Here is a 24724-nt window from a genome sequence, read left to right as displayed (position 1 = left end):
CCCTCAGTTGATGCATTCTTATCCACTCTCTTTTCTTATTAAAAATTTACTTTATTAAAAAAAGAATTATCTTCTCCAAATGCCACCATCACAATATTAGTCACAACCACCACTTCCTTACATTCAGTTTCAATTATATCTGTGTATTCACTACTCTAAACTACATCTTACCTGAAATGTGTGCTGCTTTAAGATTTTATAACAATTAATTATTCCGTATCCTTCCCTGTACCATGTAAAGTCCACTGTTGATGAATTATTTTTGTTTTCCTTTCCAGTTTTCTTGGAAGTTTGCTGAGAGCAGGAAATCATGGCCTATATTACAGCTGACAGATTTTAATACGTCAGTACAGAAGAATACAACTTTGGGATCATTCCGGCATACGGATTACGAGAGAGACACTCCAAAAACTAACTTTCCAGACGGGGATGTACTTATAAAACCTTTTATGTCAAAGTCAGGATTTCACAACATGACACGCCAATGCAAAATCCAGTAGCACCTGAAGGATTAAGGTAACTGCTGCCATCACTTGCACACTTTTTAATACTTGAAAAAGTTTTAAGAAAAAAATAAAGAGAAAAAGTACATTCTCCAGAGAACAGCAAGTGTATTTCAAAATAAAAATTATATTTTTTTTTCTTTTTCTTGTTGGGGTTTTTTTTCCATCTTTTTTTTAAACAAGACTCCATAGTTGTCATATAACAAGTTATACACAATGTGATTGCTCTCCTCTCCTGTGTAGGTTCTTGTTCACATTTTCAGGCTACAGTACCCAACATTGTTTTCTGGCATACATATTCCCACAGTTTTATCTAAAGTTAGATACAATGTATAATACCTGTCTCTAGGGAAAAATTAATGTTTCAAATATCTTAATACAGAAGTGGAGAGGCTACAGTAGGTATCACCACCTAATTATGAACTTTAGATTACAATTTCTATACACTCACCTACTGAAAATGAACATTTAAAATATTCTTACAATAAGATTTTATTTATATGTGCACTTATGTCCACCTTATCCCATATCCATGTTTAACGACTATTTTGGGAATTCAAAGGTGCAGCCCTCAATAGATTGCATTATTTTAAAAAATGAAATCAAGCATCTCTACTTTATGAGAAAAGAAATTTTCAAATATTATTTTCCAATTTTAAATTTCATTTCACTAGGAAAATATTAAAAATGTGCACATCTAAATTTTTTCCATGTACTATATATACATATGTGTATGTATGCATACATAAAAATACTCATGTAACACACATATACAAAAAAGTAAGTGGAAATATTTTTGTAAGTTATTTTCCCACATGTAAAGGATGACATTTTAAAAAATTCTGATAATATAATTTAAAATAATATCACATTTATTATCCTATCAACTTGCTATTGTTTCACCTTTTACTTCCTCCTAATTAAGCCCATCCAGTTTTAATGGCCTTAATTCTCCTGGCACATAAACCAGTTTTAACCAGAGTAACTCCATTGACATCACTGAAGATTCTTCTGTTTAGACTGGTGTAAATCACAAGAGAATCAGGCCCAAATAGCTTAATATAAATTAAAACCTGGTGATTTCTGCTCACCTGATGAAGTTACCCATATCATCATCATTTAACATCCACCAAATAAAATATTTGTAACTCGCCACAGCAAGCTTTCAGCCATATGCACACTGAACTAAGTTTTTTTTCCCCTCTTAATAAATAAAATAGGTGAGAAAATACCCTAAAAATATGGAGGAAATGTAAATGGTGTGTACAGTACATACGATATAATATATGATGGTTTAGTATTTGAACTTAACTGTTCTCCTGACTTGTCAGGGGAACCTGATAAATCACTTGTAAAGAAAAAATGATGATATTTTATAAACAAACCATGTATTTTCTCTCTTTCTAATGTAAATTAGAATGCGTGTATTATACATACAGTACACACACACAAACTAGACCTACATTTTCTAGTTTTGAATAGCACTCTGTAAAAGTGGAGAAAATTGTCTGTTATACAAATTTAGTAATCATCTGGATTTTGTATTTAACATTCAAATTAATTTTGGGCACAAACAAAAACTCAGTGCATCTTGAGACTCTTGAGTCTGATACCCATTCATACATTTTTTTTAAAAAAACCCTCTCCAACATTGCAGGCAATTTATGGCAACAACATACTTTGATGCACTTTCCATTCAATAAGCAAACATATGACACTTGGCTTACCTTTCAATTACTTTTCTTAAAATCAATATATTATATAGAGAAATGCATGTTTGCCAAAAGTCTGTTAAAATTACATCAAAACAACTTTAAAACCCATTCACTGAGGATAAGTGAATTCAATTCCTCTTTTTAAACAACTATGTAACAGTTCAGTTGCCTGGTGTGGTTTCGATAAAATGTGGTGTGAAGAACTATACAGAGAAAACATGTCTCCATTTCAATTTGCTATGACTACACAGCTTCTAGAAACATTTCTCTTGGCTGGGCAGGTTCAATGCAAAGGTAATCCCCTTGTAATAGCTCTATATCCCTAACATGATCAATAAACAGTGTTCTCCACTAGGCATTATTCCACAAAACTGAAATGCACTGATCATTCAGAAAAGATTTCTTGCAAAATAGGCTAATAAAACATCTTCAAGTAACTGCACATTCTAATTATATTTGATGTTTAATAAGGCCAGACAATAAATGACTGGCTACCTATATTTATCTGTGCATGTCAAATTTTAAATTTAAAAGTATTTTTTTCTGAGGAACTCACCTGCCTTCATTGGTTGACTTTAAAATGTATAATAAAATGGGAGACAGGATCTCATTGTAAATACATGGAAATAATATGGAAAGTAAACCATACACTGGACAATATTATAGAACACCAGAGTGAACTTCATAAAGAAATACAGTATCTTCCAGTATAAAAAAAAGGAAGAACTCTATACAAGCAGTTCTATTAACTATGTTTCAATTAAAGATGCAATTCTCTCTCACTCCTGGCAAGAATTAATTGGTAATGGCACTGTTTCTCAACAGTGCAAAGTATCCTGAGAAATTATTAAGATTACAACAAAAGACAGGGCTGTCATCACTAAGTTTTTGCACAAAACACATCAATTAGATATCTTAAACAAAAAAAGCAGATAATCTACATTGTGTCTAACACAAAAAGGGGATGTGACCTGGGACACTGCTAATTCTTCCACTGGCTAATAATCAGAAAATCACTGCATTCAATTACTGTTAATATCTTTCTTCAAGTTATTTATGGCCAATAATATACATGGAGGTAATTTGTAATTCAAGTGTTTTCTTTTTCAACTAGCTACAAGATGATTTCTAAATTTTACATTGAAATATACTATTCAAATTTAAAATAGGCCCTCTTGGAGGAGCATTTTTCTAATTTTGTGCAACTTTGATGCAGAGCCCAACAAAGTCCTATGAAGAGAGACAGTGCATCTTTAAGATGATTGGCACTGAAATCCCATTTCTTTAGCTGCATTCTATTAGCTTGGCCAGGTTATCTCGTAATTCTGTTAGTTCAAAGATTTTTCCGTCAAGAATTTCTAAAAGTGTCTTCAAGTTATTGCGAAAAGCTTCTTGCTCATTCTGACTTTTCTCCAGACGTTGCTCTAGGTCAGACAGCTGCCCTTCCAGGTCCTTGTTTCGAATTTCTACTTCCTTCAGAGAAAACATGTAATATGTTAATGTACTGTTTATAAATAGAATGTAGTTTTCTCTTTCTGCTGTCATTCATGTATGTCTTAGTTAATATGTTTAAAAGACCACAATTAAATTATTTGCAATCTTTCAGTTACAGCTAACTAAAAAACCAGTTTTTTGTAAAAGGACAATGAGGAGTTTGAAAAAACACTATCTTTCTTTTATCTTCTCAGTAAAACATCCAAGGGACAGGACATTTGGAATGGAGTGATAAAATTATATAGCCACTGAGTGCCATATTGAATGCAAGACATTAACTGAAGTAAATTATTGTTTCGGATATATAAATATGCTACTTACTAAAAGTGGCTTCTCAAGGGATTATTTTAATCTTAGCCATTCTCCATTTTAGAATACATAGGACACACTCCCCACTAAATAAAAAGAATGATCTTATATCTTAGACATTACTTCATGTGTGATTGAATACTATCCCACTATAAACCCACTGTATATGCTATTTCACACTACACACTGACCTATATAGAGTAAGACTAATATCAAGGTCAAGGTAACTGTAAGAATGTATAAACAATAACAAAATACTAATTACGTCTTTTATTTTACTGAAATATACGTTTCAGAGCTTATCTCTGTTCCTGGGTGCTATGTGAGTACAGTTTCTGAGCTGCCATACATAGAAGCTGTTCCAATATAACAGTGGGTAGGAGGGGAGACAATGTACCTGCATGTCAAATGCAGCTCAAGGGGAATTACACCATGGCAAATGTCTTTTCTCATCTTTAAGGCAGAGGAGCAGCCCACAGTTGCTATAGGCCACAGAACATGATGCTGCTCAAATCCAGGCTATTGGATCAAGATGCAGAACTGTATGCTTGGACCTCTAATCTCTGTGGGTCACGTATTAAAGAGGAGGGCAGCTATAATAAGCTCCATTTTATGCAAATTGCATGCTGCCCTTGGGCTCCTGACAAGTTATCAACATGAGCCTCATTTGTGTCTGGTGTAGCTTATTGTTATTTGAGTATGTCTCAATTTTAAATTTCAATTATTTAAAAACTGCATGGGGAGGGTTTATATAATATACAGTCTACAATGAAAAACAGTTTTCAGGAAACAGACAAGAAACATTATTTATATATTTATTTATAAACATTTTTTCATCATTTTGTGGGCTACTTGGACTTTCCCGTTTCTCCCTTCTCCCAGAAACCCAGCTGCCCTTCCAGTAGAACTCTGTGACATAACAGTCACTTTCAACTCAGTCGCATTTTATCAAATTAAATTTGAAACATTTAATAGTTCCAATATTAGGTTTTATGATGACTGGTTTCAAGCTGCTGCTGAAAAGCACTTGGAGAATGGGTCAATTTACAGTGGTGACTTTTTCTCCTTCTGTGTGTCCTTCTCTCCCCTGCAGCTGCCTGCATTCACCACCTCCCCTCTGCACTGCCTGTTACCATTTCCCCCGCAACTACTTAACCTAATGACTGTAAATAAATTGGTTAGTCTCTAAGGTGCCACAAGTACTCCTTTTCTTTTTGCGAATACAGACTAACACGGCTGTTACTCTGAAACCTGACTGTACTAATGTTTTCCATTGACATGGGCCCAGCCATATCAGTGGGAGCTGGACAAGGACAATAAGAACCCATTTATGATGGGGCAGCTTTATGCTGACCGAGTGGCTCAAAGCTACCATAAAGTCAATGTAATCAGTTTCTCACTGCACAGGGAAATCCTTGTGTGGTACAGATAACTGTATTAGCTCCTACACCATCCCACCTCTTGATGACTGGTCACAGGCTGAAACTGGGGGAAAGGTGATGCGGCGAAAGCCCCTCAAGGCCCAAAGAACAGCCCTGGAGCATGTGGGCCAGAAAGCCACAGGATCAGGGAATCACAAAGGAGGCTTAAAACCACACTTACATGAATGCAATGCAACCCACCCTAGGTGAGCATGTGGTCATGGGTTACATTAAAGTTAAACTGGAACCCTGTGCTTGCTTTTCATTTGTAAACAGACGTGTGTTCAAAAATCTTAACAAATCACTGGGTTTTGATTACTGTGTCTTGTACAAAACCCTATGAGTAGGACTTTCCCCTTGCTCTCGGAGTCCACAGCAGAGTGCTTTAGGCCATTTATAACTGAATACAATAGTTCTGGAAGTACTTAGAAGGGAGAATTGACTGAAAAAGATTTATTTTTACTGAATGGCACTGGGTGGAACACTTCGCATTGCTTTATAGGCGCCTATTATTACTAGGTATGTAAGAATTGCCATAACGAAACAGACCAATTGTCCATCTTTGAATCCATACCTGTGCTAAATTCTATTGCCCTGCTCTTTCGTGTTTACAGCTGTACTGTGAAGTGTGTAAAATTGTACCAAATTACACGTAAATGATTACACAAATGCAATGCAGTAAAGAATCAGGCCCCCTTTGTCCAGATCATCAGTGACATATGCCTAAAAAGAAAGCGTAACTCTTTAAAATTTTCTTAGCTGCACAATGTCTATTTCTTCTTTCCAAAGCAGAACTGATTGCTGATCTTTCTCCTCTTCTTTTTCTGACCTCCTGGCAGAGCCCCTTCTCCATTTCCCAATGCTACATGCAGTGGGGTGTCTTCCTTAACCCCAAGATCTTAAAATGCTGTAAGCAGGGAGGGCAAGAGGATGTACTAGAACATTTTTAATTTCTAATGATATTCATATAGATGGATGTGTGAATATCATCTAAATATTAGTACCCCTGAATATGTACATCATCCAGGTCTAAATAATGGCTGATTTGCCTATATCTAATATTGAACACCTTCCTCAGTCTAGTCCACTGTCCAATTGCTCTTAAAAAGTTAGGAATTTTTATCTAATATCTAGCATAAACATTCCTTTCCTTACTGTGTCCTTGTTCCTTGTCCCAATATCTTCTTAGAATATGAATACTTTCTTTCTTTCATTTAAATTATCTTGTGGGTACTTACAGACTGTATTTATGTCCCTTTCTTGTCTTCTCTGTTCTAAACTATACACAATTAGCTCCCCAAATATTTCCTCATATATATTTTCCTCCAATTCTTGCATAATTTTTGTTTTCCTTCTTTGTATTTAGTATACTTACTAACCTGCAGGAAACAGAATTGCATGCAATATTCCAGCTCCTGTTGCAGAAGGGTTATGGAAAATGTTATCTCCCTAGCTTTACATACAACCTTCCTACATATACACCCCCAAGAATAGCACTAGCATTTTTGGCCCAGGTATTGCCCTGCAAGTTCATAGGTTTCAGAGTAGCAGCTATGTTAGTCTGTATCCACAAAAAGAAAAGGAGTACTTGTGGCACCTTAGAGACTAACCAATTTATTTGACCGTAAATAAGATACTGAAGTGAGCTGTAGCTTATGAAAGCTTATGCTCAAATAAATTTGTTAGTCTCTAAGGTGCCACAAGTACTCCTTTTCTTTTTGCAAGTTCATAGTTAGTTTAGTATCTACTATTACAACTAACTCACACTTGTTGCCTTCCAGATAGCTATGTCTCTCCGTTCCTATCTGTAGGTATGAGATTTAACTTTATTAGTAATGAATCTCATCTTGTTATAGTCAACTCACTCTTCTGATCTCTCCAGGTCCATTTGCAGCTATATTCTCTCCTGTGTTTTTGAGCTCCTCCTATAATGGTATTGTGCTTAATTTTTTTATAATATATTTTTCATTTCGAATAAAAATGTCACACAACAAATAGTGTTTGTTGTTTACATGATAATAAAGTCCTGTGGGTCTTGTGCAAGGTATGTAGTAAACAGATCAGAATTAAATATACATGTTTTGAGTAAAAGCTATATTTATGAATCTGCTATTCTAATAAAGGAATACTTACTTATTGTGAGCGTATGTGAGCATGGCTGATTGTGTATGCTTTCTCTACATTATTAATGAAAATATTAACTAACAAGGCTCCTAATACTTACCCCTCCACTGTGATAGCTTACTTGATACTGTTACCCATTGGAGTTCTTACCAGTAATGGATTACTCTCTGTTTCATTCCTGTTCATCAATAGATTTTTATCTAGTTGATATGCAGTACAACGTGATATACTTTATTTTGTATAACCTTTTTTATACAAGCTGTATTTCAAAACATTTTAGAGGTACACAATACATTAAATTGAAAATAATAAAACAGAGAGAGAGGAGAGAAATGAAATGAGAGTTATGCAGAAAGGAGAAAACATCTGTTTTTAGATGAGATCTGAAAACAGAAGATAGATCAGAGAATCACAGAAATGAAGGGCTGGAAGGGACCTTGAGAAGTCACCAAGTCTAAACCCCTTTGCTGAGGCAGGATCAAGTAAACCTAGACCATCCCTGGCAGATGTTTGTCCAACTTGTTCTCAAAAACTTCCAAAGATGGAGATTCCACAATCTCCCTTCGAAGTCTATTCCAGAACAGAGCTACATCGTTAAAGCTTTTCTCCCAGCGCTGTAAAAAACCACCCCCACAAGGGGCGTAAGTACCAGTGCTGGGAGCGCGGCTCCCAGCGCTGGTGCACTGTCTACACTGCCACTTTACAGTGATGAAACTTGCAGCGCTCAGGGGGCTGCCCGTGCCTGTGGACAGTCAATGAAAACAAAGTATCTCACGGCCCGCCACTGGATTACCCTGATGAGCCACATGCGGCAGGTTGCCCACCACTGCACTTGTTTGTTTTGAATTTCATCTTGTTGATTTCAGACTAATTCTCTAATGTGTCAAGGTCATTTTGAATTCTAATCCTGTCTTCAAAGTGCTTGCAACCCTTCCAGATTGGTGTCATCTCCAAATGTCATAAGCACATTCTCCACTCCATTATCTAAGTCATTAATAAAAATATTGAATAATACCAGACCCAGGACTGACTCCTCATAGAATCATACAAGATTAGGGTTGGAAGAGACTAGTCCAACCCGCTGATCAAAGCAGGACCAACCCCAACTAAATCATCCCGGCCAGGGCTTTGTCAAGTCGGGCCTTAAAAACCTTTAAGAATGGAGATTCCACCACCTCCCTAATTAACCCACTCCAGTGCTTCACCACCCTCCTAGTGAAATGTTTTTTCCTAATATCCAACCTAGACCTCCCCCCACTGCAACTTGAGACCATTGCTCCTTGTTCTGTCATCTGCCACCACTGAGAACAGCCGAGTTCCATCCTCTTTGGAACCCCCCTACAGGTAGCTGAAGGCTGCTATCAAATCCCTCCTCACTCTTCTCTTCTGCAGACTAAATAAGCCCAGTTCCCTCAGTCTCTTCTCATAAGTCATGTGCCCCAGCACCCAAATCATTTCCGTTGCCCTCTATTGGATTCTCTCCAATTTGTCCAAATCCTTTCTGTAGTGGGGGACCCAAAACTGGATGCAGTACTCCAGTTGTGGCCTCACCAGTGCCGAATAGAGGGGAATAATCACTTCCCTCGATCTGCTGGCAATGCTCCTACTAATGCAGCCCAGTATGCCGTTAGTCTTCTTGGCAACAAGGGCACACTGTTGACTCATATCCAGCTTCTTGTCCACTGTAATCCCCAGGTCCTTTTCTTCAGAACTGCCGCTTAGCCAGTCGGTCCCCAGCCTGTAGCGGTGCATGGGATTCTTCTGTCCTAAGTACAGGACTTTGCACTTGTCCTTGTTGAACCTCAGATTTCTTTTGGTCCAATCCTCCAATTTATTTAGGTCACTCTGGACCCTATCCCAACTCTCCAGCGTATCTACCTCTCACCCTAGTTTAGTGTCATCCACGAACTTGCTGAGGGTGCAATCCATCCCATCATCTAGATCATTAACGAAGATGTTGAACAAAACCGGCCCCAGGACTGACCCCTGGGGCACTCCTCTTGATACCGGCTGCCATCTAGACATCAAGCCATTGATCACTACCCGTTGAGCCCGACGACCTAGCCAGCTTTCTATCCATCTTATAGTTCATTCATCCAATCCATACCTGTTTAACTTGCTGGCAAGAATACCGTGGAAGATTGTATCAAAAGCTTTGCTAAAGTCACGATATATCACGTCCACCACTTTCCCCATATCCACAGAGCCACTTATCTTATCATAGAAGGCATTCAGGTTGGTAAGGCATGACTTGCCCATGGTGAATCCATGTTGACTGTTCCTGATCACCTTCCTCTCCTCGAAGTGCTTCAAAATGGATTCTTTGAGGACCTGCTCCATGATTTTTCCAGGGACTGAAGTCTGTAGTTCCCGATTCTCCTTCTTCCCTTTTTTAAAGATGGGCACTATACTTGCCTTTTTCCTATCATCTGGGACCTCCCCCGACTGCCACGAGTTTTCTGAGATAATGGTCAATGGCTCTACAATCACATCAGCCAACTCCCTCAGCACCTTTGGATGCATTAGATCCGGCCCCATGGACTTGTGCATGTCCAGCTTTTCTAAATAGTCCTTAACCTGTTCTTTCACCACTGAGGACTGTTCACCACCTCCTCATACTGTGCTGCCCAGTGCAGCAGCCTGGGAGCTGACCTTGGCTGTGAAGACGAAGGGAAAACAAGCATTGAATACTTCAGCTTTTTCCACATCCTCTGTCACTAGACTGCCTCCCCAAGTTAGTAAGGGTTCCACACTTTCCCTGACCTTCTTCTTGTTTCTAACATATCTGTAGAAACCCTTCTTGTTACCCTTCACATCCCTTGCTAGCTGCAACTCCAATTGTGCTTTGGCTGGCTGAGTTTTGGAGACAAGGGATCCTTGGTCAAAAATGGCTGGGTCCTAAATGTGGCAACATCCTAAATGTGGCAGGGGAGATATTTAATTAGTCAGAGATGGCTGTATTCAGGAATTATCAAGCCACATAGAGTCAGATTATGGACTTTACAGACACCATTGCAGAAAGAAAAAAATAATAAAAATAGCCAAACTCACAGATGACAGGAGAGGTCCCTGAAGACTGGAGAAGGGCTAATATAGTGCCCATCTTTAAAAAGGGGGGAAAGGAGGAGCTGATGAACTATAGACCAGTCAGCCTGACTTCGATACCTGAGAGCAATGTATAAATCATTTGATTTGAGAATATCTGGAGGATGAAGAACAGTGGTGGGCAACCTGCGACCCATGGGAATGATATAAGATTGGAGGGAGGTATTAAGTGGGGTTCCACAGGGATCTGTTCTGGATCTGGTGTTGTTTAACATCTTTATTAATGATCTGGATGTAGGTATAAAGAGCATGCTGATCAAGTTTGCAGATGACACAAAGCTGGGGAGGGGGTTGCCAACACTTTGGAGGCTAGAACTAAAATTCAAAGGGATCTTGATAAATTGGAGAACTGGGCTATAGACAACAAAATGAAATTCAACAAAGACAAATGTAAAGTGCTACAGGAAAGAAAAACCAAATGCACAAATACAAAAGGGGGCGGGGGGCTGGCTAACTGGCTTGCTAGCAGCACTGCTGAGAAGGATCTGGGAGTTGTGGTGGATCACAACATCAATGTGTGTCAGCAATGCTGTTGCAAAAAAAGCAAATGCAATTTTAGGTTGCATTAACAGATGCATAGCATGCAAGACACAGGAGGTGATAGTACTGCTCTGCTTGGCACTGGTTAGGCCTCAGCTAGAGTAGTGTCCCATTTTAGTCACCAATTTATAAAAAGGATGTAGAGAAACTGGAAAGGATCCAGAGGCAAGTGACAAAGATGATCAAAGGGATGAAATGCAAGCCATATGTGAGCAAGGGCTGAAGTATGTTTAGTTTGAAAAAAAGAAGATTAAGGGGGACATGATAGCAGTCTCCAAATACTTGAAAGGCTGCCATAAAAAAGATGGAAAAGTTGTTCTCTTGTGCCACAGAGGGCAGGACAATAGGAAATGGGTTCAAACTACAGCACAGCAGATTTAGATTAAATCTCAGGAAAAACGTTCTAATTGTAAGAACAGTAGGACAATGGAACAGACTATGTAGGGAAGCTCTTTCACTGCAGGTTTTAGAAAGGAGACTGGATAGCCATCTGTCTTGGATGGTTTAGACACAACAAATCCTGCACCTTTGCAGGGGGATAGATATTATCCTTGCAGTCCCTTCTAATCCTATGGTTCTATGATTCTAACAGACACAGAAAAAGGCAATGCAAGCCTCTTCCCTGCCCTGTCTACACATTTAAATCTAGATCTGTAGGGACCTGTTCTAGGAATTAGATGTGGGCCCAAGAGACACAATTCAGATATGAATTTCAAAGCTCCTAAATTTTGGAGGTGTTTGAACACAGGGTATTAGTTAATGCCCATCTCTCCTCAAAATAAAAGAATAGTTCAGTCACCAACTACATCTGGGCTTCTGCCAAGTCTGCCATATGGTTTTCAGTTAAAGGGACAGACTGAGGTCACCAATTCATTTTACACAGGACTACTGAATTGTCAGACTAACAATTTTCAAATTGGGGCTAAATTTAAACTGATTTTGAAAGATGAAAGGCTGCATGTTCCATTTCCAATTTGCAGAGGCATTCAGCTCTAAAAACAATTTTTACAAACAAAATAAACACACCCTAGTAAGACCCCCCAACCCAAATCCTGAGTTTAGAGACTCCTGAGAGAATGTTAAGAATTGTAAAGTTATTCAAACCAACAAGGAATAAAGAGATACTATATAAATGGACACTTTAAAATCAAATTTTATTACAGTACAGTTGCAATTTGATCTAGATTCATCCCCGTGTGTTCTAAATAACCTGATGAAGGCACTCAATGGCAGCAGGTCTGCCAGAAAGGCCTGAGAGAAGCCAAGTAGTGCTCAAAATGGGAACAGAGTGGCCAGTGAAGGAAAGTGGCCAGAGAATGCATTAATGTGGTGCATCTCCTAAGCAGCTTCCACTACAGTAGCTTCTATGTGGAGCTCCAGCTGCAACTTAAAACTGCTCCCCTATGGAGCAGTTAGGTCAAATGGCCCAAGGGAGGGCAAATGGCAATTTGGTGTGAATTCCCCCTGGAGGACATGGGGTCCAGACTGGTTCATGGAGGCATAAATTGCACCTCTCTCTGCCAGTTTGGGTGAATCTAGCCAGGAAAAGATAAGCTGTGCATATGATAAATATAAGCGTCTGCCTACTGCCCATCTTCCTATAAAATATATACACATATATACACACACTGTACTGATGCTTACCTGGAGCTTCTGGGTCAAAGCATCCCTCTGTGCCTGAAGCTCTCTGGCATTATCAATTTCTTGTTTCAATCTTTCTATTTCCTGAGGAAGGAAAAACAAATCCCTTTAACAACATTACCGGATCTTAACTCAGTGCAAATAAGCCACTTATTCTTTTCCAGGCCAAATCGTTCCAATTATACCAAAACTGACACTGAGCAGCTGCTTACCTTGACACTTCTTGTGGGTGGAGTTCAAAGCCCCTCCCCCCCAATAGTATGCAATCAGCAACTTCTGTAATTTATTGATCTGTATGTTAGATATTCATATGCCAACAATGAGCAATTCCATCTTGAAAAGTGTAACAACTCAAACAACATATTTGCCATCAACGTTTAAGCTTTGTGGAGTTTCTCTTAATCTCCCACCCCAGCAAGGCTGGAATATTTTTTCTGGAAAATTGAGGGTCATGGTAACTAAAAGTTCAATCCTGGTCTGTATTTATTTAAAAAAAAATATTTTAGTGCACACCAATGTACTCCTTTTCAAAAGAGAAGTCCAGACTTCAGTGGGGAGCTGCTTCCTATATCATTAGCAAGGGATGAAGCCAGCAGCAGCAAGAGAGAGGGAACAGAAATTGCCTGAACACAAAGTTCTGACCACTGACTGCCATATGAAGAGAGACTGATAAGAATGGTGTTTTTAGTTTAGAGAAAGTATGAGGGGATGAAGATGATAAAGGTATACAAAATGAATGGTATAGAGATTAGATCAGACATTTCTGTTCACTCATTCTCACGATACAAGAACAAGCAGTTGGTCAATGAAATTGAAAGGCAGCAGCTTTAAAACTGATAAATATTTCCCCCCACAATGCACAATTACGCTGTTGACCAATTTGCCACAAGATATCACTGAGGCCAAGAGCTTAGCAGGAATCAAAGGAGGACTGGATGTTTACGGCAACAACAAGAGCACACAGAATTACAACAGTAAGGATTAAAAAACAACAGGAAAAAAGAAACCAATACACAACCCCACATCTCAGGACACAAGCTGATCTCTAACAGGGGTTAGGAAGAAACTTGCCCTGTGGCGAAGTTATTCCATAACTGCCGATGTCAGGGTTTCTTGCACTTTCTCTTAAACATCTGGTGCTGGCCACTGTTGGAAACTACTGGTCTGACCCAGTATGGCAATGCCTATGTTCCTATATACTGGAGTGAGCCCAGTGAGGCTTACGTCTTGCAAACTGCTCTGAGGAAGCTCGTAGTAGGAAGGTGATATGGAAGGGGGGGGTTCAGCTGTTGTGACCTGCACTGGATGTGCCATGTTTGTCTTTCTTCCACAGGACAGAAGCGACTTTGTCTGTACAAAGTGCAAGCTGGTCTCCATATTGGAAGAGAAGATTGAAGGTCTGGAGCAACAGATAACAACCCTGCGTTGCATACGGAAAACTGAGGATTTCCTGGACAAAACTCAGGATAGGCTTCTAGGGGCACAAAGCTCTACAGATATAGAGCACGTTGCACAGAGGAGCCAAGAGGCCAGTGAAGAAGCTTGGCAACATGTGACCTCCAGAAGAGGTAAGCGGAATGTCCGGGTTCCAGTAACACAGACACAGGTAACTAACCGCTTTCATGTTCTCTCCACAGGTATCGTTGCGGAGAGTGGACCAGATGATATGTCTGGGGCGAGAAAGCAGAAGGAGACTCCGCTGGTTGGAAGGCATGAGATGCGCTGTCCTGAGGTTGGGGGTTCCACGACCACCACTCCCAAGAGGAGAAGGCGGGTGGTGGTGGTCGGGGACTCTCTCCTCTGGGGGACTGAGTCATCTATCTGCCGCCCTGACCGGGAAAACCGAGAAGTCTGCTGCTTGCCAGGGGCTAAGATTCGCGATGTGACGGAGAGACTGCCGAGACTCATCAAGCCCTCGGATCGCTACCCCTTCCTGCTTCTCCACGTGGGCACCAATGATACTGCCAAGAATGACCTTGAGCGGATCACTGCGGACTATGTGGCTCTAGGAAGAAGGATAAAGGAGTTTGAGGCGCAGGTGGTGTTCTCGTCCATCCTCCCCGTGGAAGGAAAAGGCCTAGGTAGGGAGCGTCGAATCGTGGAAGTCAACGAATGGCTACGCAGGTGGCGTCGGAGAGAAGGCTTTGGCTTCTTTGACCACGGGATGGTGTTCCATGAAGGAGGAGTGCTGGGCAGAGACGGGCTCCATCTTATGAAGAGAGGGAAGAGCATCTTTGCCAGCAGGCTGGCTAACCTAGTGAGGAGGGCTTTAAACTAGGTTCACCGGGGGAAGGAGACCAAAGCCCTGAAGTAAGTGGGAAAGCAGGATACCGGGAGGAAGCACAGGCAGGAATGTCTGTGAGGGGAGGGCTCCTGCCTCATACTGGGAATGAGGGGCGATCAACAGGTTATCTCAAGTGCTTATATACAAATGCACAAAGCCTTGGAAACAAGCAGGGAGAACTGGAGGTCCTGGTGATGTCAAGGAACTATGACGTGATCGGAATAACAGAGACTTGGTGGGATAACTCACATGACTGGAGTACTGTCATGGATGGTTATAAACTGTTCAGGAAGGACAGGCAGGGCAGAAAAGGTGGGGGAGTAGCACTGTATGTAAAGGAGCAGTATGACTGCTCAGAGCTCCAGTACGAAACTGCAGAAAAACCTGAGTGTCTCTGGATTAAGTTTAGAAGTGTGTGCAACAAGAGTGATGTAGTGGTGGGAGTCTGCTATAGACCACCGGACCAGGGGGATGAGGTAGATGAGGCTTTCTTCCGGCAGCTCACGGAAGCTACTAGATCGCATGCCCTGATTCTCATGGGTGACTTTAATTTTCCTGATATCTGCTGGGAGAGCAATACAGCGGTGCATAGACAATCCAGGAAGTTTTTGGAAAGCGTAGGGGACAATTTCCTGGTGCAAGTGCTAGAGGAGCCAACTAGGGGGGGCGCTTTTCTTGACCTGCTGCTCACAAACCGGGTAGAATTAGTGGGGGAAGCAAAAGTGGATGGGAATCTGGGAGGCAGTGACCATGAGTTGGTTGAGTTCAGGATCCTGATGCAGGGAAGAAAGGTAAGCAGCAGGATACGGACCCCTGGACTTCAGGAAAGCAGACTTCGACTCCCTCAGGGAACGGATAGCCAGGATCCCCTGGGGGACTAACTTGAAGGGGAAAGGAGTCCAGGAGAGCTGGCTGTATTTCAAGGAATCCCTGTTGAGGTTACAGGGACAAACCATTCTGATGAGTCGAAAGAATAGTAAATATGGCAGGCGACCAGCTTGGCTTAATGGTAAAATCCTAGCGGATCTTAAACATAAAAAAGAAGATTACAAGAAGTGGAAGGTTGGACATATGACCAGGGAAGAGTATAAAAATATTGCTCGGGCATGTAGGAATGTTATCAGGAGGGCCAAATCGCACCTGGAGCTGCAGCTAGCCAGAGATGTTAAGAGTAACAAGAAGGGTTTCTTCAGGTATGTTGGCAACAAGAAGAAAGCCAAGGAATGTGTGGGCCCCTTACTGAATGAGGGAGGCAACCTAGTGACAGAGGATGTGGAAAAAGCTAATGTATTCAATGCTTTTTTTGCCTCTGTTTTCACTAACAAGGTCAGCTCCCAGACTGCTGCGCTGGGCATCACAAAATGGGGAAGAGATGGCCAGCCCTCTGTGGAGATAGAGGTGGTTAGGGACTATTTAGAAAAGCTGGACGTGCACAAGTCCATGGGGCCGGACGAGTTGCATCCGAGAGTGCTGAAGGAATTGGCGGCTGTGATTGCAGAGCCATTGGCCATTATCTTTGAAAACTCGTGGCGAACCGGGGAAGTCCCGGATGACTGGAAAAAGGCTAATGTAGTGCCAATCTTTAAAAAAGGGAAGAAGGAGGATCCTGGGAACTACAGGCCAGTCAGCCTCACTTCAGTCCCTGGAAAAATCATGGAGCAGGTCCTCAAAGAATCAATCCTGAAGCACTTGCATGAGAGGAAAGTGATCAGGAACAGCCAGCATGGATTCACCAAGGGAAGGTCATGCCTGACTAATCTAATCGCCTTTTATGATGAGATTACTGGTTCTGTGGATGAAGGGAAAGCAGTGGATGTATTGTTTCTTGACTTTAGCAAAGCTTTTGACATGGTCTCCCACAGTATTCTTGTCAGCAAGTTAAGGAAGTATGGGCTGGATGAATGCACTACAAGGTGGGTAGAAAGCTGGCTAGATTGTCGGGCTCAACGGGTAGTGATCAATGGCTCCATATCTAGTTGGCAGCCAGTATCAAGTGGAGTACCCCAAGGGTCGGTCCTGGGGCCAGTTTTGTTCAATATCTTCATAAATGATCTGGAGGATGGTGTGGATGGCACTCTCAGCAAATTTGCGGATGATACTAAACTGGGAGGAGTGGTAGATACGCTGGAGGGGAGGGATAGGATACAGAAGGACCTAGACCAATTGGACGATTGGGCCAAAAGAAATCTGATGAGGTTCAATAAGGATAAGTGCAGGGTCCTGCACTTGGGACGGAAGAACCCAATGCACAGCTACAGACTAGGGACCGAATGGCTAGGCAGCAGTTCTGCGGAAAAGGACCTAGGGGTGACAGTGGACGAGAAGCTGGATATGAGTCAGCAGTGTGCCCTTGTTGCCAAGAAGGCCAATGGCATTTTGGGATGTATAAGTAGGGGCATAGCGAGCAGATCGAGGGACGTGATCGTTCCCCTCTATTCGACATTGGTGAGGCCTCATCTGGAGTACTGTGTCCAGTTTTGGGCCCCACACTTCAAGAAGGATGTGGATAAATTGGAGAGAGTCCAGCGAAGGGCAACAAAAATGATTAGGGGACTGGAACACATGAGTTATGAGGAGAGGCTGAGGGAGCTGGGATTGTTTAGCCTGCAGAAGAGAAGAATGAGGGGGGATTTGATAGCTGCTTTCAACTACCTGAAAGGGGGTTCCAAAGAGGATGGCTCTAGACTGTTCTCAATGGTAGCAGATGACAGAACGAGGAGTAATGGTCTCAAGTTGCAGTGGGGGAGGTTTAGATTGGATATTAGGAAAAACTTTTTCACTAAGAGGGTGGTGAAACACTGGAATGCGTTACCTAGGGAGGTGGTAGAATCTCCTTCCTTAGAGGTTTTTAAGGTCAGGCTTGACAAAGCCCTGGCTGGGATGATTTAACTGGGAATTGGTCCTGCTTTGAGCAGGGGGTTGGACTAGATGACCTTCTGGGGTCCCTTCCAACCCTGATATTCTATGATTCTATGATACTGCTTGTCTTGGAATTTTTGATAATGGGGGAGCCACAAAAGCCAATTCCCGCCACAGTCAGCTCCCTTCTCCCTCTTATCCTCCCACTTCAATATAGGTAGCTATCCCTTTTGGGGGTGGGTGTGTGCTTCACTTTGGGGCAGCACAGGTGGCTTCTCTAATTCCCCATACCCTCCTGCTGCTGGCCCAGACCCTGGCTGACGGCACAACAAGCAGCACTGAGTAGAGGGTGGAGCTTATTTAGAAGAAAGGGGCAGCTATATTAAAATAATCTTAACACATAAAGATTGGTTTGTTTCTCACCATGAACTCACTTCCCCAATAAAGGAAAGCAGTGCTTATAGCTGCTTTTTAAAATAAATACTTTTTAAAATAAAGACATTGCTTGTCTATAAATGGGATTCACAGCGCTTCAGAAATGCTGCATGCTTCAGTACATGCTTTCTTTTGCAAAGAAAGGTACTTGGGAAGCGTGAACAGAAAAATGCAGATTTTTGGCTCAGATACACTAAAATCCAAACAATAGTTGTGATTGACAATCTAAGAAAATTTATTATTAGCCTCAAAAAGGCTAAAAAATGGATTCTTCTTACTTTAGTCCAAACAGAAATTACCTCTGTGCTCACAAGCAGATTTAAGATTAACATTACAAACTGTCATAAATAACATGATTTTTAAAGCCACTTTAAAATGTTATGAACAACATTAGCAAATACCTCTTCTTTCTTCTTCAGTGTGGATTCTAATTCCTGTATTGTCTGGTTTAATTCTGTTTTATGTGTATGGACTGCATTTGCTTGACTGCTCACACACTCCAGCTCAGTCACCTGTAGAAATAAATGTCAGCAATAAATATAGAATTTAGTGACAACATGAAGAATTACAAGGTACTAGTGCCTCCTTGCATTAACACTTACATCTGAAATATACATCTGTTGAAATATACTTATTAACTCTAGAAAATATATATGGATTAAAATGCTGAAAATATTTTTGTAAAACATTAGTATAAAATTCTTTACTCAATGGTTTGTATAATATTTCTCTCCTCTGAAATTTTAAATTTTGTTGCAGTCTCTGATAGCTGAAAAATATTGGTTCTGTAGTCTGAAAAAAAGCCCCTTTTGCATGAAAATGTGCACTTACTAATTTTGAAAATGTTCAGGGAAGAAGAGGCATTATCTCTCTAGAGTCCACATGGTCTAGAGGATTGATCACAGGTCTGTCTAATCTGATCTATCTAACCTATCCACTGAAAGTTTTTAATATTTCATCATGTTAATCAATGCCCACCCTGTCCTCCAAAAAGCAGCTACAATTTCTCAGATTCAATTTTTGAATCTGCATTCAAGACATAATGCTGCATACTTACCTACCGAAACATGGCTGCAGACATTTTAACTCCTTTATATTTTCAGATCTCACCTTTAGGCCAGTAGCTAAATGGCACATTTTGGTACTATACAGTTCCCTTTATTAGCAGACAGAGTGCTCTGTCCATCTGTCTTTGGATGAAACGCATAGCAATGGCACGTACAATTTCGATTTGAAGAGATATTAATATGACTGTTGTTATACACAGACAAATGATCCTTGAGAGAACAATGGGTAACATTTTGTACATCCATGAATTATATTCTGTACTAACGTTGTTCATAAATCATTCAGAACACTGATGGAGCCATTATGTTTTCTATCAGTCCAGCTCTTGTATGTGTGAAGTAAGCTAAAAATATATTAATACTAAATAAAATGTTACTGAAAAATATTACTGCACAAAGCCCGACAACTCAGTTTTCTAAATAAATTATTTCCCTCTGAAGTTTAAGGCTCTAATTTTCTTTAAAGACCATAATTACGAAGAGTCTGCTTAATTACAGATACAATATGCTCCTGACTTGCATGAAGCATCTTTTAAAAGGGCCAGATTTTCAGCTGGTTTAAAATGAAGGTTACTTATTTGTAACCAGAGTTCTTCAAGATGGACTGTGCATATTCACACTCCTGGGTTGTGCTGGCTGGTGCAGCCTGAACAGTGGAGCTTTCTCCTAGTAGTGTCCGTTAAAGTGCTCATGCATCTCTCCACCACTTCCCTCAGTGTTCCTGAATATTCTGATGGAAAGGCTATAAAAAGTGGAAGGAACTGCTGCTGCCTCAGTTCATTCCACCACTGCCTCAGAGGTAGATTTTATTAGGACTGTGAGGAAGAGCGGGAGGGGGTAGAGATCCAGACCCCATCTCAAAGAACTCTGGTTACAGGTAAGAACATAAGAACAGCCATATTGGGTCAGATCAGTGATCCATCTAGCCCAGTATCATGTCTTCCGACAATGGCCAATGTCAGATGCTTCAAGGGGAATGAAAAGAACAGGGCAATTATCAAGTGATCCATCCTCTGTTGTCCAGTCCCAGAGGCTTAGGGACACCCAAAACATGGGGTTGCCTCCCTGACTATCTTGGCTAACAGCCATTGATGTACCTACCCTCCATGAACTTATCTAATTTTTTTTTTGAACCCAGTTATAATTTGGCCTTCACAACATCCGCTGGCAATGAGTTCCATAGGTTGATTGTACATAACCTTCATTTCTTCTTTGAATGTCCTCTGCATATTCCCACTCCTGGCATAGTTTGGAAAGCAGTACTCCATAAATGGGAGGTGGAACTCAGTGTCCTAATTAAATAAGGACTGAAGTACAACTCTATCAAATTGGGTGTCTACTCTAGGTGCCAGAACTAATGTATAATGTTAAGTAAAAGTATGTACAATGCTTCAAGTGGCAACCCTACATACCTTCCAAACTGGCACATGTCTAAGACATGCCAAGGATGTAGCCATTGCTCTAGCAGAATGTGATATAATCCAGCAGGGGGAGAATAGTTGCTAATCTATAGCTTTCCTGAATACACTGTCTAACCCATTTAGATATTGTTTGTGCCGAGACAGCCTGACTGCATAGGAAAAAAAGAGATTTAGGAGGCCTGTGAAATTCCTTAGTCCTACTCAGATAATAAGTTAGGGTTCTCTGAGTATCCAAAGTATGTAACCTTGATTCACTCTTGTGACCATGAGGAACAAAACTGGTAAATTTATTGTTTGATTAATGTGAAATTTCAATACTAAATAAAAATACTGGGTTAGGACAAAGCACCACCCTTATATTTGTGAAAAATAGTGAAAATTGGTCCAGCCACAAGGGTATGTAACTTGCTCACTTGCCCAGCTGAAATTATAGCTATTATAAAAGTAGTTTTAATAGACAAACGGAATAGAGAGCACTCTGCCTAAGGCTCAAAAGGCAACTTTACGAGTTGTGCTAAGACTTACTTGAGATCCCATGGTGGAATTGCATCTTTTACAGGTGGTTACAAATTAGAAAGTCCTTTCATATATGTCTTGACCGTACTGTGCGCAAAGTCAAATGTAATGTCTATGAAAACAGAATGCTGATATAGATGCTACCTGGAGCCATAAAGAGGAAACTGACAGATCTGAAACTAACTGAAATAAGTATTCCAGAATTGGTGTTAATACTGATGGTTCTGATTTGTTATGCATTCAGTTTACAAACCTCAGTCATTTAAGGTTAAAACATTTTCTGGTAGATTGTTTTAGAACTGAGTAGCACCTGTTGCACTTCTGAAGGAGAAGATTTTTTAAAGTCTGTTAAAATCCTTTAGCCCACGCAGTCAGAGGTCGAGATAAAGTATCCAGATGGTAAATCCTGCCCTGTTGTTGCAACAATAAATCCAGTAATGCCAGAATCAGTCTGTCAATTCCCTCAGTAGCAGCAGTAGGTTGGTGTACCATTTTTGCCCCCAGCCATGCTGGAGCAACTGGGATCATTTTGGTTCTATACTGTTTTATCTTTCTCAAGAATTTCTGCATTCAATGGCAAGTATACAGCAGGCCTTTTCCCCAACTCAGGAGAAACACATCCAATATGGATTAGGTGTCCTTTCTTGCTCTTGATCAGAATTAGTGACACTGTATTACGTCTGGTGGCAAATAGGTCTTTATCTGGAAATTCCCAGAGGTTGAAGATGTTGTGTATTAGTTTCTTCTGTACTGATCATTTGTGTAATTGCATCATGTCTCTACGTAGTTGATCCACCAGTCATTGCGCTTTCCCATCAGATGAGAGGGCTATGGGATAAATGTTGTGCTGGACACACCAATCCTGCAACTTGATTGCCTCACTGCACAACTGAGATTAATAAAACTCTGCCTTGCTTATTGATATAATACGTGACTAACTACCTTCCCTTTGATGTGAGGTAGAGAAGATTTGGCAGACAGACATATCTCTCTCAACTCTAATGTGTTTATGTATAGACTCTTTTCCTGAGAGTTTCAGTGTCCTCAAACTGACAGAGAGTTGAGATGATGAGTTATGAGGAGAGGCTGAGGGAGCTGGGATTGTTTAGCCTGCAGAAGAGAAGAATGAGGGGGGATTTGATAGCTGCTTTCAACTACCTGAAAGGGGGTTCCAAAGAGGATGGCTCTAGACTGTTCTCAATGGTAGCAGATGACAGAACGAGGAGTAATGGTCTCAAGTTGCAGTGGGGGAGGTTTAGATTGGATATTAGGAAAAACTTTTTCACTAAGAGGGTGGTGAAACACTGGAATGCGTTACCTAGGGAGGTGGTAGAATCTCCTTCCTTAGAGGTTTTTAAGGTCAGGCTTGACAAAGCCCTGGCTGGGATGATTTAACTGGGAATTGGTCCTGCTTTGAGCAGGGGGTTGGACTAGATGACCTTCTGGGGTCCCTTCCAACCCTGATATTCTATGATTCTATGATTCTATGATTCCCCTTCCCCCTGTTGGAAGCACCCAATGTCACAGTCATTGATGGAGCTAAAGATTGAATAATATCCCTCTTACAACATTTGTACTCTGAGTCCAGCACATTAAGGAGGTCAGCACATCTTCTCTTATGGTTAGAAATTTTCACATACTGTCTGTACTTGGTCTGTAATTTACTGCCAACAAGTACTGCAGAGTTCCCATTCTGAGAAGAGAGGATGATGTGACATAAATTGCTGCAGCCATTAGAGCCATACGTGTCAGAAAAAACCCTCTTATCTGGATAAGTTGGCAATGAAGCCTACATATGGTTGTCTGAAGTTTCAGAAATCTCATCTGTCAGAAAAAGCCTGCCTTCCCTATAATTGGGATTTTCTGTGGGAGACATAGGCATGACTTCCTCACATTAATTAAAATGTCCCAGGTCTTTGAAGAGGGAACATGTATAATGAGTATCATGGAAAAGATTTTCTTGCATTGTCTATTTTAGTAGCCAGTCATAGCGATGAGGGGTAAACAAAATGTCTTGTCTTCTTAAATGAACTGCTAGATCACAAAGGAACTGTATAAAACCTCTGGGGGCAGTAGACAGACCAAAAGGAAGAACCTTGCACTGAAAATGTCTTTGACCTACCAGTGATACTTGAGGTGACTTGGCCTTATGGAAATAGGCATCCTTTAGATCAAGAGCCAGAACCAATCTAAGGTGGAAAAGGGGGGTATGATGGACACTACTGCCAACATGGGAAGCAGGAATTTCCTGAAGAAGGCATTGAGCTTTCTTTAACAAGAATCAGATGAAGCCCTCCATCCTTCAGTTTGAGGAAATATCTTGATTAAAACCCTTGATGTGTAAATTCTCTTGGAACCTCCACTGTTACACCCACAAGGAGCAGGTGTTACAGACTGACAATATCATGCAACATCCTGGACAAACCTTATGGACCTAAGATAAACTTAACTGAACTAATTTAAACCTTACTGAATTAGGGTTAATACCTTTGTGATCCATTGTATTAAAAATTCAATTGTGTATGTGTTATTGTGGAATTGTATGCAACTCCTTTAGGAGAATGGGGATAATGGAATTGCCCTGATTATCAACCCCTTTGAAGCCACCCCTGACAAAGTTCACATATACTAGTTCAAGCTCGATTCTCAGGGACCAACAAAGAAAGGATTTTTGAATAAACAGCCTGGTTTTACACAGTCTTGGGGCCTTCTTCCTGATTCAGCAAATGGACAGGCCCCAATCCTTAAGGAAGGGTTGGAAAGACTGGGCCTACTCAGGCCTCATAAGACTAGGTGTTTGTTCTGAGCTGAAGCTGCGCTGAACTTGAAACCACATGGAAATCCTTTTGGGTGGGGTATTGAAGGACTGCTCCTCCCAGAGCCCATGTTCGGGTTGGGGAGATCTCTGGTAAGATTATTACCATGAGTGTATCTTCTTATATTGGTTTTAATATGTTTTCTCAGTAATGCTTTTATCTGAAAAATAAAATAGGCTGCTTAGAAAGACCTGTGCTGTAACTTACAACTGTGGGCAGTGAGCCTGTTAACCATGACTGCAGAGAAAGCAAGCAGATGTGCTTGGGCCACCTGTCTTGGCTCCCAATAATACAGTGAAAGGAGGGTACTGTGCATTCTGGAAATATCCCAATCAGACGGGAGTAAGACTGTCTTCACCCAAGAAAGGCAAACACCTGGGGAAATGGAAGCCTCAGAACAGGTGCTCTTGCTGGACCACTGAAAGTAAATACAGGTGGAGCTGCACTGAACTGGGACTGGACCCCTGATGTTAT

General features: G+C 40.9%; 1 protein-coding gene across 2 annotated transcripts in view; it reads right to left on the bottom strand.

Moving 5' to 3' along the window:
• Window positions 1-430: 430 nt before the first annotated feature.
• The window catches only part of HOMER1 (homer scaffold protein 1), a 151493-nt gene continuing 127199 nt past the window's right edge, over window positions 431-24724 (bottom strand). The window contains exons 7-9 of one of the 2 annotated variants that reach the window (XM_073344146.2): window positions 18832-18942; window positions 12856-12936; window positions 431-3691 (exon numbers count right to left, since the gene is read on the bottom strand). In XM_073344146.2, coding sequence (XP_073200247.1) covers window positions 3503-3691; window positions 12856-12936; window positions 18832-18942 — 381 coding nt within the window. In that variant the 3' untranslated portion in view covers window positions 431-3502. Of the gene's footprint in view, window positions 3692-7854; window positions 10224-12855; window positions 12937-18831; window positions 18943-24724 lie in introns of those variants that run through there. The other variant, XM_073344147.2, reaches the window with a different exon arrangement.

Source organism: Lepidochelys kempii, chromosome 5 (assembly GCF_965140285.1).
Source record: "Lepidochelys kempii isolate rLepKem1 chromosome 5, rLepKem1.hap1, whole genome shotgun sequence".
NCBI classification, from domain to species: Eukaryota; Metazoa; Chordata; order Testudines; family Cheloniidae; genus Lepidochelys; species Lepidochelys kempii.
This window is presented reverse-complemented; position numbering and strand designations above follow the sequence as displayed.